General features: G+C 39.1%; 1 protein-coding gene across 1 annotated transcript in view; it reads left to right on the top strand.

The window, feature by feature from the left end:
- Positions 1–12,839: 12,839 nt before the first annotated feature.
- Positions 12,840–15,483, top strand: part of PRKN (parkin RBR E3 ubiquitin protein ligase) — a gene marked incomplete at both ends in the record, with an annotated part of 1,062,452 nt that continues 1,059,808 nt past the window's right edge. Inside the window, 3 exons of the mRNA XM_080700162.1 lie at positions 12,840–12,957; positions 13,126–13,179; positions 13,500–13,663. Coding sequence (XP_080556288.1) covers positions 12,840–12,957; positions 13,126–13,179; positions 13,500–13,663 — 336 coding nt within the window. The remainder of the gene's footprint in view (positions 12,958–13,125; positions 13,180–13,499; positions 13,664–15,483) is intronic.

The raw sequence follows: 15,483 nt of genomic DNA, 5'->3' as shown, positions 1-15,483 counted from the left end.
ACTTTTTTGGGGAATATTTTAGTTTTCTTAAAAATACAGTTATAAGCCGGGCGTGATGGCGCACGCTTGTAATCTCAGCATTTGGTAGGCTGAGACCAGAGGATCACGGTTCGCGGACAGCCTCAGCTACTTAGTGAGGCCCTCCGCAACTAAGTGAGACCCTGTTTCAACATAAAGAATAAAAAAATAGGGCTGGGGATGTAGCTTGGAGGTCGAATGCCCCTGGGTTCCATCCCCAGACCCGAAAAAAGAAGAAAAATAAAAGAAAAATAATAGTTATAATTTAATATATGCTTCTTAGGTCACGACTTTTATTATTTATTTTTAGTTTTACTCTAAGAAGTTTAATGTACATCTTTATTTTTTCACTACTTATTCTTAATATTGTACCACATCACACAAAAAATAAGTTCTATTCATTCTCCTATCCTTTATGCTACAGTTGGCATACATATTCCATCCATATGTGTGTTCTGAACTCTATATGAAATAAGTTTTGCTTTATACAATCACATATATTCAGGAAATTAAGAGGAAAAAGCCAAACATTTCTACTTAAGGTTTTGTATTTACTCAAGTATGTAGCATTTCTGATCTCTGACTCCTTTCTGAAGGTCTGAATTTTCATCGTAGGCACTTTCCCTTCCTTCTAAAGAGTTTCTATTAGTATTTCTTGTAAGAGCAGTGTACTCATGCCATATTATTTAGGTTTTATTTCACCTTAAAATATTTTATTTTGCCTTCATTCTCAAAAGGTATTTTCACTGGATATAAACTCCTGCATTGACAGTGTTTCTGCTTCTTGTTTTTCTTTACTTCTGCCCTTTCTGTTTCTGAGGAATTCAACATTCATTAAATGATCGTAACCTTGTCTAGAAGAAGTGTATTTTTCTTGCTGTTTTGAAACGTGTTCCTAATCTTTGGCTTTCAGTCATTTGAGTGTGATATCCCTTGACATCCATGGCCTCCTCCATGTTAAATCTTTTTGGTCTTTGGTGCATACTGAATATGTAAATTTATTTCTTTCATCACATACTAGCACATTATAGTTTTAGGCATTATTTCTTCAAGAAATTTTTATTCTCATTTTTTCTTTCATTTCTTGATTCCCTCTACATGTGTGTTGGGTTATTTGTTATTATCTAATAGGTCACTCGAGTGTCCAGTTTTCATCTTTCTTATTCATTTAAATCTTTTACATCCGCCGGGCGTGGTGGCACACGCTTGTAATCCCCACGCTTGGGAGGTGGAGACAGGAGAATTGCTCAGGTTCAAAGCCAGCCACGTTGGCTTATGAGACCCTGTTTCCAAATATAAAATAGGTCTGGCAGTGTAGCCCAGAGGTAGAAGGGCTTCCAAGAACCCTAGTACCACCAAAAAAAAAAAAAAATCGTTTATATCTATTCTTCGCAGAGATTTTCTTCTTTTATCTCCACTTGGATTTTAATTTACCCAATAAATTTGTTCCAGAAACTGGTTTTCATTCTGAATTTCTGTTGGCTTTTTTCCTACAATTTCTTTTACTCCTAACATGTCCTACCTTCCTACTAATACCTCATTTATTACCATAATATCTTATTTTTCTTAACTGGAAATAGTTACATCAGCCACTTTACAATTTTACTTTCTTGTTCCAAAATTAGAGCCACCTTCTTTTCTCCTGAGAATGTGTTACATTTTTCCTTTTCTTTGAAATATTTCATAATTTTGTAATTGTATCACAGACATTATGAATGCAATTTTTGGAAACTCTGGATTCTGTCATTTTTCTTTAAAACAATTATTTTGTTATAAGAGGCATTTTTTTAGTTTGACTTGAATGGAAAAAGTTCTGTTTTTTAAGAAGCAGTTCTGGTCTCAGGCTAGATCTTCTGTTTTTTTTTTTTAAATAAATTTGTATTTTAGAAAAATTCAGTTTTACATAAAATGCTAAAATAGTACATGAAGTTCCCATGTGCTGCACAAAGTTTCCAATACTTCCAGTGTGTGTGTGTGTGTGTGTGTGTGTGTGTGTGTGTGTGTGTGTGTTTCAACTTTTGATACTTGAGATTGGATCCAGAGGCGTTCTACCTCTGCGCCACACCTGAAGCCCTATTTTCTTTTGTAACCAGTTCTCCCTAAGTTGCTGAGGGCACTGGTAGGTTGCTGAGGCTGACCTTGAACCTGCAATCTTCCTGTCCAGTCTCAGTTACGTTATTTTTAACATTTTATATCACTATACTATTTTTATTCTAACTAATGGACTTTTTATTACTTTTTGATAATTTTGATTAACCAAAATCTCTATTTTATTTGAATTTTCTTAGTTTTTTTTTTTCTTAATGTTCCTTTTTTCTTCCTGGATCCCATAAAGGATACCCCACTGTATTTATTCCGCCCTGTCTCCTTAGGTTTTTCTAAACTCATATAGTTTATCAGACTTTTCTTGTTTTTGATAACCTTGAAAGTTTTGAAGAGTACTGGCCAGATGTCTGCTAGAATGTTTTCCAATTGAAGTTTTTCTAATGCTAGTTTCACGATTAGACTTAGGATATATGATTTTGCAAGGACCACTATGACCCAGTGCTATTCTCATGAAATCATGTCAAGGACGCCATTATCAGTATTACTTGTTGACACTGACCTTAACACCTGGCTGAGGTATGGCTGTTAGGTTTCTCCGGGGGAGTTTCTCTTGTCCCCCCTTTGCACTCTCTGCTTTTAGAAGGAAATTTCCAAGTGCAGTCCCTGTACAGTCTGCCTCCTCCAGGCCGATCTGTTGGTAAATTGAGCTGCCTTGCTTTAGTTATGCATCTTCATAACTTACAGGGGCCAGTCAGATGTGGACAGAACCTGGGGCTCCTCCCTGACTCTATCCCTTCATAGATTTGCCCGCTCTCCTCAGGGCAAGGTTTCTTACACTCCACTTTGTTTCCTCAGGCCAGAAAGACTGATGGGCCACCTGTACCTACCATCCCCTATGCGACAGGTGTTGTGCCTGATTTCATGCTCAAGGCTGTGGAGATGGGCACTTGCTTATATGACTCTGCTCCCCTGACATGTACCCTACAGCATCCTTTGGTTCAATCTTGTGCTTCTTTAAGTATCAGCTTCTTGTGTAAAGCCCAAATTTGATAGTAGATTTCTTCAGGGAATTTGAGCTGGTATTTGATTATTCAGTCAGCACAGAAAGCAAAATTCTTGGCCTCTATTTGTTTATAATGATAGTGAGTATAGGGAGACAAAATGAGGTTTCTTTCTCGTTTATTTAGCTGGGAATAAAGAATTATGTAAGAACCTATCAGAGGATGATATCAGACAGCACATCATCAAGTTATGTGATATACAAAATGGTTTTAAAAATGAAAATAAGTAATAATAACTTGTATTTTAATAACAACCTAGTGAATATATTTCTCAAAACAACTGTTTGGTTTTTGAAAATGTTAATGATAGTATGAACATTATATATACCAGTAAAACTCTCACTTCTATTGACTTGAATCTGAAATTGCAAATGTTCTATTCAAATCATACTTTTTCATTTTTCTGTTTAAGAAAATAGTTACTAGAGTTCGAATTAAAAATGTACAACAGAGTACCCAACTTGGTTTCTATTTTATCGAGGTTTTAAAATACTGTGTGTAAATATGTATGTGTTTAAAATATATGTATGCACATATATATTATTTAATTTTACTTAGACTAAGATGTCATAGGCATATATATACATATACATACATATATGTGTATATACCACATTATGCATGATATTTTATGTATACCACACACACATAGTGATTTTTTTTACTTGAATATATAAACATACTCATATATATATATATACAGATGACTCTGCACACATGTTATTTTGTTACTAGTTCTTCACTGGGATTAATTACTTGAAGTATATTACAGGTCCCATGGTAAATGCCTAATATGCTGCCGTCCTTCAGCAAGTGTTAAAAACAGTGAATGCAAGAAATTGTGACTGAAACCAGCTCTATTAGTAAATTCTAATCTATCTTATGAGATCTGTCCAGCTAAGGCCAAGGCTGTATAGTAGGGTCAAGCTTGAGTATTGCAAGAATGACCAGAGCACGGTGGCCAAGTGGTCTGGGGTGAGCTTGGACAAGTTGGCAGAGGCTGTGCAGGAAGGGTCTTGGAACCAGAGGAAGGAGTGAATGCTGTCTTCTGAAGACAGACTGAAACCACTGGAGGGTTTGGGGGGAGAGTAGCAACTTGACCCGATGAACACTTGAAAGTACTCGCACATGCATGAGTGCACACGCGTGAACACACACACACACACACACACACACACACACACACACACACACAGACTCCTGGCTGTTCTGTGGGAAAATGGATCAGACAGGTAAAACAGTTGAAGCTAGGAGACTCCTTTGGTAGGCTGGGAAAGAGATGAGAGTATCTTAGAATATGTTGGGATTAATGAGGGTAAAAGAGTTGTCCAGTTTGGATATTTATTTTTAGATATAAATCACAAATTTCTTGATGAATCATATAGTGTGGAAGTAATTCAAAATGCTGGGACTGGACTGATAAAGGAGGAGAATGTTAATTTTAGTGCACCTCTTGGACATGCTCATGGAACGTATCAAGTGCTAGGTGTGGACAGTCTCAAAATTCTACAGATATGTAGTCAGGGAGATGGAATGTCTAGAAACAAAGATTTGGGAGCTCATGGCACATCCCTGCAGTGTAGCTGTGGGATTAGATGCAGTTGCCTTGGAAAACACATGAATCCAAAAACCAGTCCAAAGAGTCCCCTGGAGTACTCCAAAATGTGAGGTCCAACAAAGGAGGAGAATCCAGAAACTGTACCATGTTGTAGGAGAAAACCAGGAGGATTTAGTGCCAGGCGCCAAGAAAAAAAGAAGTATTATGACAACAGGAAGCTCGGGGAGTGTTTCAGGGAGAGAGAGCCTGCCTGGCATGTACAATGCCCTGGGCTCCGTTTCCAGCAAAAACAGAAACAAAAAACCCAGGAGCCGACTATTCTGAATGTCTCTGAAGTGTCAAATATGATAAGGAATTGACAGTGAGATGGGAAATGTGCAGAACATTGTTTACCAAGAGCAGTCTTCAGTTGTAGGTTTATAAAATAGTGTAAAATTTCAAAAAATGGAAAACATAACTCTAACAAATTCTCCATAGCATTTTCCATGAGTAAAATAGGGTAATAACCGGAGGGGAATCTGAGGACTTGGTTGGTTTGCTTGCTTAAGAAAGGGATACCAGACTTAGTGATACCAGACTTAGTTCAAAGGTGAACAAGAAATGTCTGCACCATGGGACATTTGGGAATACTTGGGGTAAGATTTTCGGTTGCCTCAATCCTCCTGATATTTACCAGGCAGGAGCATAACAGTGTACAGAATCTAGGGCATTCTCTCAAGAGGTAGAATGACCTCATCCTCAGTGAGCGGAATGCTGATGTATTAATGGTCAGTTTGGGGTTCTATTTTTCTGGGAGTCTTTAAGCATAAATGTTGAGGCCTCACATGACATCCCATGACATTTACAATGCTTCTTCCCTGAGTCTTTGACAGTCTTGGATATCACTTTTATTAACCTACCTTACGTTGCCTGCACCCCAGAAAGTCAATCACTTTGACCATAGGTGCTGATTGGTTTACAAGCATCCCTCAACCAGTCTTGGAACCAATGGCAAGCAGTATGGGAGTGTGTTTGTTAATCAGAATCTACTCATGGGAAGGGTTGTTCTCTGCTCTCAATGCAGAAGGAGCAGAATGGCTGGTTGGAAAGTAGCTAGAATCATATAAAGATCCTAAACAGTGATGGATGACACGAAATGCCTACCATTATAATTCAAAAACTGATGTCTAGGTAAGACGATGCAGTTAAAATGGTCTTAAAAGTATTGTAAGTTCCCAGCAACCAGTGCCCCTCCCCCCTCTTCCCTCCCAGTTACTTACACATCCTCTGGGACCTCTGAGACCTGGTTAGAGATAACATAAATGTGAGTGCCAATGTGTCTCTTTGTCTTTTTTGCTCACTGGTACAATGTAATATTTATTGATGATTTACTTTATAATGCTTATTGACATGGTGTTTACTTCTTGTGCTGCTATAGGTGTCACTAAAATAATTATTAAAACAATGCAAATGTTTAGCCAGGCATCGTGGCGCACGCTTGTAATCCCCACGCTTGGGAGACAGGAGGATCACGCAGGTTCGAAGCCAGCTGCGCTGGCTTAGGAGACCCTATTTCCAAATAAAAATATAAAAATAGGTCTGGGAGTGTGGCCTGGAGGTAGAAGGGTTCCATCCCCAGTACCACCAAATGAAAAAACAATGCAAATGTTTAATATATAATTAAATCTAGGAAAATGGTTACAACCAATTCTTTGTTGTATCTCTCTGTCTTTAGATGTTTTCTGTCCATGATCAAGAGAAGTAAAAACCAGAGCATTTGTGTACTATGTATTAATATTTATCCATAGCCAATCTAATGATATACAAACAATGGGTGTACTTTAAGTAGCTGTATCTTTTCTAGATGGCTAAAATAGGGAAATTTTTAGAACAAACTTGACCTGTGCCAAGAGTACAGGCCATGTATTGATGACTATTTCTGTTGTTTCTGAAAATTTTTAACACACACATAATCTCAATAAATCTTATTAATAGGCACTTGAGGTTGCACAACCAGGATTGGAATTCTCTTTTCTTGCTTCTAAGAACATTCTGCTTTTCCTGAGGGAAAGGCTGAGTGCTGCCCTCTCTCCTCTCTGAGGAAATCATGGCTGGAATTAAGGGGCAGGACACATTTCTCACCTATGTCAGAGAAAGGTCGAGCCCCACAGCAGCTGACACTATTTCTTTTTCACATGACATTTGAATAGCGACCAGATCCCTTTCTTAATATGGTTTGCTCTTTTTCACACAAATATTTAATTTGGCCAAATTCCTACTAACTGTTTGTTTAGTCTTTTCTCAAAAATTCACATTATGTATCTCAGACTTGTTAAAATACTCATTTCTACATTATTTATATATTTTACCCATATTCATTTTAGGCTTTTGAACTTCAATTTTTTTTAGGGTTTTTTTCCCTTTTTTTGTGGTACTGGGGTTTCTGGAAACCCTCCTACCTCTGGTCTACACTCCCAGACCTATTTTATATTTTTGAAACAGGGTCTCTTACGCCAGTGCGGCTGGCTTCGAACCTGCGCGATCCTCCTGTCTCTGCCTCCCAAGCGCGGGGATTACAAGCCTGCGCCACCACGCCCAGCTTCAATTTTTTTTATTTAAAAAAGCTCTAGCTGGGTGTGGTGGCACACGCTTGTAATCCCCGCGCTTGGGAGGCTGAGACAGGAGGATCGCACGGGTTCGAAGCCAGCCTCAGTTACTTAGTGAGGCTTTCAGCAACTTAGCGAGACCCTTTTTCCAAATAAAATATAAAAAAGGTCTGGGAGTATAGCCCAAAGGTAGAAAGCCTCTGGGTTCCACTCCTAGTACCACAAAAAAAAATAATAATAATAAATAAAAATTAAAAAGCTCTAAGATACAGATGATTTGAATAGTTGCAGTTTGTTGTTGTTTTGGTTTGGGCAGTTTTCTCCTTTTATTTTTCTTTATAACTTTTGCCGTTGTAATAGAATTTTCATAATTTGAACCCCTAGAAAAAACACATTAACTTAGGATCTCCTGGACTTTTTTTATCCAGTTTTATAATACCTGTTGTATAGTTCCCAGGTGTTTCATTCTGTATTCCCCACTATGATGTTTTTTGCTCTTTTAGAAAGTCTTCACAGTAGAATGAAATCAGGTTTAGAGCTGGACGCGTCTTGGTCTCACGTAGCCCTTGTCTGTCCATCAGCTGAGGTTACCTGAGGATGGTGTCTTACCAGCTCTGATCTGATTATGTGGTGGATGTGCCTCAAGGCACCCAACACATTTTTTCTTCCCTTTTGCTTTCCAAGGTGTAGAATGAAGTCTACTTAAAGTATATCGAAGTAGCTTTTTCCCTGTTTGTGTTTCTCTTCATGATTTTCTTTATTTGGAACACCTTTGTCACCTCCAGTCCTTACTTTCCTGAATATTTTCCATGCTGGCAAAACACGTCCGTTGTTGGCTCCTGTGCTGACTTTGATGCCACTGCTCACATTCTGGTGTCGCTGGCATTTCATCTTTTGTTTTTAATAACAATTGTTTCTTTTTCTTTGGTCTTCCCACTGGAGCTTTTGGGGAGTTGTTTTTCATTTTTTTATTCTTTCTTTTGTTTACTATTCACCTGTGAAGGGAATATCTCAATTGTATTAGAAAGCTTTTTCCTTGCTATTATGATCTTTTTTAATCATAAGAAAAAAGCATGGGGACATTTCTTCTGAGAGGTTTTAGGTAGCCTATTACAGTTGAAATGGGATGAGCTTGAGAGCAAGATTGGACTGAATTTGAATCATGATTTTATTACAAGGAAATTGATGTCCTTTGGAAAACTATTATAATTCCCAGGATTGTAATTCACTGTTTCATTATAAAAAGATAAGAATAGAGACCTGACAATATCCTCTAGAGCCTTAGAAAAAAGTATATGTAGCCAAGTGCTATAGCTCTTGCCTGTAAGCACAGTATTTGGAAGGCTGAGACAGCAGGATCACAGGTTCAAGGCCAGCACATGGTAACTTAGTGAGACCCCTTTTTAAAATAAAAAATAAAAAAACAGGGCTGGGGCTGTAGTTCAGAAGTAGAATACCTCTAATTTCTACTCCTAGTAGCACAAAAAATGAAATAATATATGTAAGGTTTAGTAACCTGGCATGTATAAGTGCCTGGTAATTATTAACATTGGAGTTATTATTCACTGTAATTAATATCAACCTACCATTCCTGGTGTGGAAACCCTGTAAAAGTGTAAATATAGTCTAGTATATGAGATAATAGTTCTGACAGATTTTATTAATATTAAGTAACATAATACAATACAAGCTCTAAACTGTGACTTCCAACCCATTTAATGCACATGTGTTGATTTCATTGAAATATTCACAGAATTGAAGACTCGGTACTTAATGTGCTTAAGCAAGTCATCTTATATTTGAATTTAAAACTAGTAGCATCAATTTTACATTTAAAAGCAGTATAGCAGCAAATAAATTACTGTGTCTGCCCTCGAGGACAGTATCGTGTGTGTGTGTGTGTGTGTGTGTGTGTGTGTGTGTGTGTTACTGGGGATTGAACCCAGGGACATTCTATGTCCAAGCTGTACCCCCTGTCCAATTTTATTTTTATTTTGAAACAGAGTCTCACTAGGTTGAAGAGAATCTCATACTTGCTGAGACTGTCCTCAAACCTGTGGTTTTCCTATCAGCCTCCCAAGTGCTGGGATTACAAACATGTACCAAGACATATTCAAATAGCCATTATTTTTTAAAATTTTTTATTGGTGCATTGTAGTCATACATCTTAATGGGATAAAAGACTTGTGGAGACATACATGCACACATCACCAATTATCCCTTACCCAATCCCCGCCCCATTCCCTCTCCCTCCCTCCTTCCCATGCTGGGCTTAGTGATTGACTTTGATTTGTTTAAGTACATCATGTGCTTTAGAGAGTTTCCCTCTTCCCCCTCCCATCCCCTCAGTTAGGTGCCTTATTTGTTCCTCTAGAGGCTTTCCTTCTTCATGTAGAGTTCCTCCTGTTACCCAATTCTCCCTAGCTTTTGCATTTTAAGGAAAACATCCGATTTCTTCATTTTTTGTGACTGACTGATCTCACTTAGCACGAAGGTTAGTCATCTGAGACCTGTATAAAAGTTCTATAAGTAAGATATTGGGATAATATAGTTTCTTTTACACACATGCACATACACATACATACATACAAATATGTATGTGTATATATATATATACACACACACACATCTTTTACTTATATGTCCATATATGTAAATAGGATATTGTATACTCATCACATAATATACAAAGAAGTGATTTTCATGACCTATTCAACAATTATATTTGGTAGAAAGGAGCTAGCATTTCAAACAAAGGGTTATATTAAATTTTTGGCCGGCATGTTGTCACTTTCCCAGGACATGGCTTGTTTTGACATTATTATAATTCTTGCCATTTGAGGATAAGTTGGTTTCTCATGTAAAATCTGATGTCACTTGTAGATTTGAAAGTATAATAAAATCTTCCTCCTGATAGGATCCCATTACACAGTTTTAGGTATGCTAAGCAGATGTCTCTTTTGAAATCCAATAAATATATGAATATTTCTTGTCTTTGTCCAGAAATTTGTGGATAATTCATTCATTTACCATGTACACACCAATTATTTGAGTGAACGAAGACCAGTACCATTTTTAACATCTAATAATAGTGAAATATTTGAAAGCCAACAATTATGTTTATTCATTTCACCATTTGAATTATTTTAGGAACCTATTACCTTTGTTTGAGGCACATTGACTATATCTTTATTTCTTTTTCTATCAGGACTATACTATTCATTTTCTTTTTTATCATTGAACTTTGCCAAGTGGTTCCACTGTATCATAAGTTCTTTCAGAAAAGATACATATATTATCTGTTTCACAATGAGGATTTCATTATTTGTATCAAGTCTGTCATTTACAAACCTCTTGTTTTTTTCATCAGTGCCAGTTTTATAGGACACTTGTTTCATATTTTTCCCTTCTATTGCCTGTAGCATGGAATCCAATATTTTGAAAGTGCACCAACACATTATAAGCAGTGACTAAACTGTCAAAAATAGAGTGTGATTGTGGATTCTCTACCACTTCAAGCATTTGTAGAACTACCTACTCCCAAGGAAGGAAAAGAAAATGGTTTTAGATTAGATAACCAGAAATACCCACCTATCCATCCCTTGTATCTTAGGTTTATCTTTATTATGATGCTATGCATAAAAGTTTGCATATCTATATAGTTATGAGAATATTTCTCAAGGGCGTTATGCCAGCTAGAACGGAAGAAAGAAAAGAATGGCACACAACAGTAGTAAATGCCAATAAAGATGTGGGGAAACGGGAACCAATATACTGTTGATGGGATTCTGAATTTGTACAAACACTATGGAGATCATTATGGAGATTCTTCAAAAGACTAGGAATGGAGCTACCATATGACCCGCTATAACACTCCTTGGAACCCTTCCCAAAGAATGAAAGTTAGAATACTGTAGTGATTCAAGCACCCCCATATTTATAGTAGCAAAAGTCACAGTAGCCAAATTATGGAACCAACTTTGGTGTTCGTGGATAAAGAAAATGTGATATATATTTATGTATATGTATAGGTACACGTATATATATATACACACAATGGAGTTTTACTAAGCCATGATGAAGAATGAACTTGGGTCATTTGTAGGAAAATGAGTGGAACAAGAAAATATTATACTAAGGAAGATCATCTGATATCAGGCATTTAAGGGTTGTATTTTTCTCTTATATGTAGACGCTAGAGAGGAAAGAGGAAACAACAAGAACTTCAGATAATGACGGTAGAAACCAGTGATTCGTGGAAGGAGATTAGGTTGAGGAAGGGAACAGTTCAAATAGAGTTCTTGTATGCAGGTGTCACCGGCAATCTCACTAAGTAAGGGGGAGTGGAGAGAGTGTCAGGGCGCAGGGGAGGAGGGGTGTGCCTCTGTAATTGCATGATTTTGAATCGCACTATGATGTGTAATTATAGTCCACCAATACAGGTATAAAAATCTCACTATGATGTGTAGTTATAGTCCACCAATACAGGTATAAAAAAGGCCTGGAGGTATTTGAAGGGAGTGTAAAGAAGGAACTGTCATATCTCAGGGTAGAGGGGCCAAGATAATGTTGGGGTACAACAGACAATAATGAAGGGTAGGCGGGTGTCGCCCCTGTGCCCTGGAGATCCAGGCTACTTTACTACACATTGCGCATTGGCCCCGTGTCCTGCTTACAGGACAGCAAAATTTTTCACCATTAATAATTTGAAATACAGTACATTTCTCACAATCATACGACACCCTCATTCTAGAAAATACTTTTCTAATGCATTTCTCATATTGCATTTCAGTTATGTACCTATTTGGTAGAAATAACTTTTGCAACAAAGTTTAGGCATCCTCACAATAAATTTAAAAATATTTTCAAACACTCTTACCATTCATCTGTTACTTTTTTATAACAATAGTCTTCAAAAACATAATAATTATTTCAAAGATACCAGGAATCGTATATTTGTTGCTCAATTTAAATTTTACATGTGTTCCACCTCTAGGAAAGCGGAACAAAATGGGTTAATATGTTATCCCAACCCACTACATCAATAAGGACCGTGGCAGGTAGGATGAGAGGGATGTAGTAAATGGCACTGAGCCCTGAATAGACAAGATCAGTTTCTTACTGGGGCTCATAGCAAGAGGACATCACACTTGAAAGGGGCCGTGGAGGTGAACGGGATTCGATAGGGCTGAAGTAGGAGGCCATGAATAAAGACAAGAGATAGGGTGCATCATTGTCTGTGATGAGTTTTCTGTGAGCATTTTGTTTAGTGGAATGCAGTGGGGACTAAAAGAAAATGCTGGAGTATTAAGTTGGCTTCAGGTGAGAGGGGCTTTGGATTTTTCCTCCGAGAGGACATGGTGACACTTTAGGGGATTTGAGTGCTACACGAAGTCACAGCTCTGCGTTAATAAGGCTTCCTTGCAGAATGGCGTAGGACATTTTAGAAGGGAAAGTGGCCATCAGGACGCTAATTGGAAGGCTAGTGCAAGAATCTAGAAAAGGTTTCATGAGAGCCTGTCACAGAGCAGCGAGGGAAGGGGTGGAAGGACGGGCAGGTAGGCCTGAGAGATGCTGACTGGTGGCTTGGCAAGTGAAGTGAGAAGACACACCAGAAATGACTGGCTCCAGCCAAGGCTCACAGGGGACAGTGGTTCCAATAAGAGAAACAAAATCATTGGTTTGAAAAGTAAAGGCAAAGAATCGCCTTCACGGAGCCTGTGGAGTCTTTTGGCCAGGACCACCAAAGCCCAGAGCTCATAGAAAGCTGTGTTGGCCTTCACCCCATCCGTGAAGTGGTGTGGGTTTTCTCTATTTCTGGAGTGCTAGAAATTTGCCCTGTATTTTTATTCCACAGGGCGCTGTGGAGGGAGGGAGAGTGTGCTTAGGCTGTCGGAGCTGCATCTCTTGGGTAGACTCTTGGGATTCACACAACTCGAATCAAGCCAGTGTTCTGCTTGAGTCCTTCTGTTTCCCGAGAAGGATGTCAAAGGGAGAATTCAATTTTGGTTTGTGGGTCACTGGCTAATATATGAAAAGAAAGTCCTATGGGGAAACTTTCTTGTTCCCAACTATTGCTCTACAGTATTGTTTTCTGTTATAAGAGAAAGAAAATATGTGCCATTCACTGAAGGCCAGGTGAGGGTAAGTGGGTTCACGATGCTGTGGTCACCATTTAAGGGCTCTGATTAATGTTTGCGTTCTCCTCTTCCTTCCCGTTTTCTTGGCCAGTGTTTGTCAGGTTCAACTCCAGCCACGGTTTCCCAGTGGAGGTCGATTCTGACACCAGCATCTTCCAGCTTAAGGAAGAGGTTGCTAAGCGACAGGAGGTTCCAGCTGACCAGCTGCGTGTGATTTTCGCAGGGAAGGAGCTTCCGAATGACTGGACAGTGCAGGTGAGTCTCCCTGGGTGGGGCTTGTGTGGGCTGCAGCCGGTCCACTGCTGATGCGGCTTACTCTGCCAATCTGACATTCATGCCCGAGATCTAATAGAATAAATAGTGCCTGGGGATTCCTTGAACTTTACTCCACACTGCTTCATTAATTCTGACCTTCTTAATTATGCATTAAAACAGCACACAGGAAGGATTGGAAGAACAAGTGTGAGGGAGGGAGGGAGAGAGAGCGGGAACTAAGCTGCACTTGGTGAATAAATGTTTACTGACTACAGGAGCAGCCAGCCACAATTTCTGGGTCTGCTCAGTTCCTGCCTTACTTATTCTATTTGAATCTTAATGAAGAAGAATTCGAATAAATTGTTCCCAGCCAGGCTGCTCAGTCCCTGCACCAGGAGGGATTTGTAACCCGACTGTGACCCCTGGAGGACAGTCAAGGCTTCTACTGCGTGTGCTGGAGCAGGGGCCCACACACAGCTGGCCTTGAGAGCTGGCTGCGGGCTCAGGCTGGAGCCTTTCATGGGGGAGAGTGGGGACTGCAGCACAGCAACAGACACCTTCGTAGGTAGTTCATCCAAGGCTCAGTAGAGTTACCCCTAGGATAGGCCCCTCCCCCCAGGATCTTCCAGGGCACCCCGCCACTCCTGAACCACTGAAGCCAGATCACTTTTCATCTCTGTTTTGGGGTCATTTGAAGCTGTGATTTTTGTGGAAATGGGAGGAATTACTTGGTACTGAGGAGCAGTACTTGGTACTGAGCTGCAAGGAGGCAGTGAATGTAATTCCACAGGCACCAAAGAGACGGAAAGCAGGAGAGGCATCCTCTCTGCAGTGGCTCCAGAGATGGTAAAGGACCCTGGGCCGCAGGGTCCCCTCTCCTGAGCAGCACCCTCTATTGCTCTCCTTCATCCCTGTGTGGGGAACACAGGCAGCCAGGGACTGACTTTCTGGGCTCTGATATTTACTGCGTTGTGAAATGCTTTTGGAATGTGGATATACAAAGAAGCAATAGAAATGCAAACTGTTCTGTCATTCTCGGGCCTCTGTGGCTGCTGCTGATGAGGCTCAGACTTCTGCCTACAAACCGCTGTGCTTGGCTTTCAGACAATTTGTTTATATGAGGGAAGTGGATGTGCTAAGAAGTGTTTTGATGATTTTTTTTTATTTCAGTCAGCTAAAAGCTTTTCACTGTACCTGCCATCCTCCACTTGCAAGAATGTTCCCTTCACAAATAAATGATTTTAAAACAGCTCTTTGAATCCAAATATTGTATATTACCAGAACTTTATAAAGTTCCTCCTCTGTATCATTCAGACAGATGGATGAAACAGTCAGCTATTTCATGTTCAATTAAACTATTTACTACAGAGGACTGATTTTTAAAAACATCCGTGCATAAGATATATACTGATTTTGACAAACATTTCTTAAATATTTCTAATGGTTAGGGCTTCTCAGGAGGTCCAAAGAGAGACAAAATTTAGCCAGTGTCTTTATGAAGATTACTCTTTCCCTGGGGATCTGAAACAAAAAGAAATGGGAGATCAAATCATATGGGACTGCCATTTTTATAGGTTAAAATCATGAGCCATTTCACAAGGTCTAATCTAGAAACCATATTCTAAAAATAGCAAATATAAGTATTGACATATTACAACTGAAACATAAGCATTATGAAGTTCTAAAGGTTAAACATGCATCTGATTGTAAGTCACCAAGAAAGCCTTCATAGATTAGCTGGACTCATCTAGGACCCCATGGATGGAGGGATGAACACAGAGAGAAGGGGAGGAAGGAGAGGCTCCAGGTGCTAGGCTCTA

This window comes from Muscardinus avellanarius (genome assembly GCF_963383645.1).
Source record: "Muscardinus avellanarius genome assembly, chromosome: 8".
Taxonomy (NCBI): domain Eukaryota; kingdom Metazoa; phylum Chordata; class Mammalia; order Rodentia; family Gliridae; genus Muscardinus; species Muscardinus avellanarius.
This window is presented reverse-complemented; position numbering and strand designations above follow the sequence as displayed.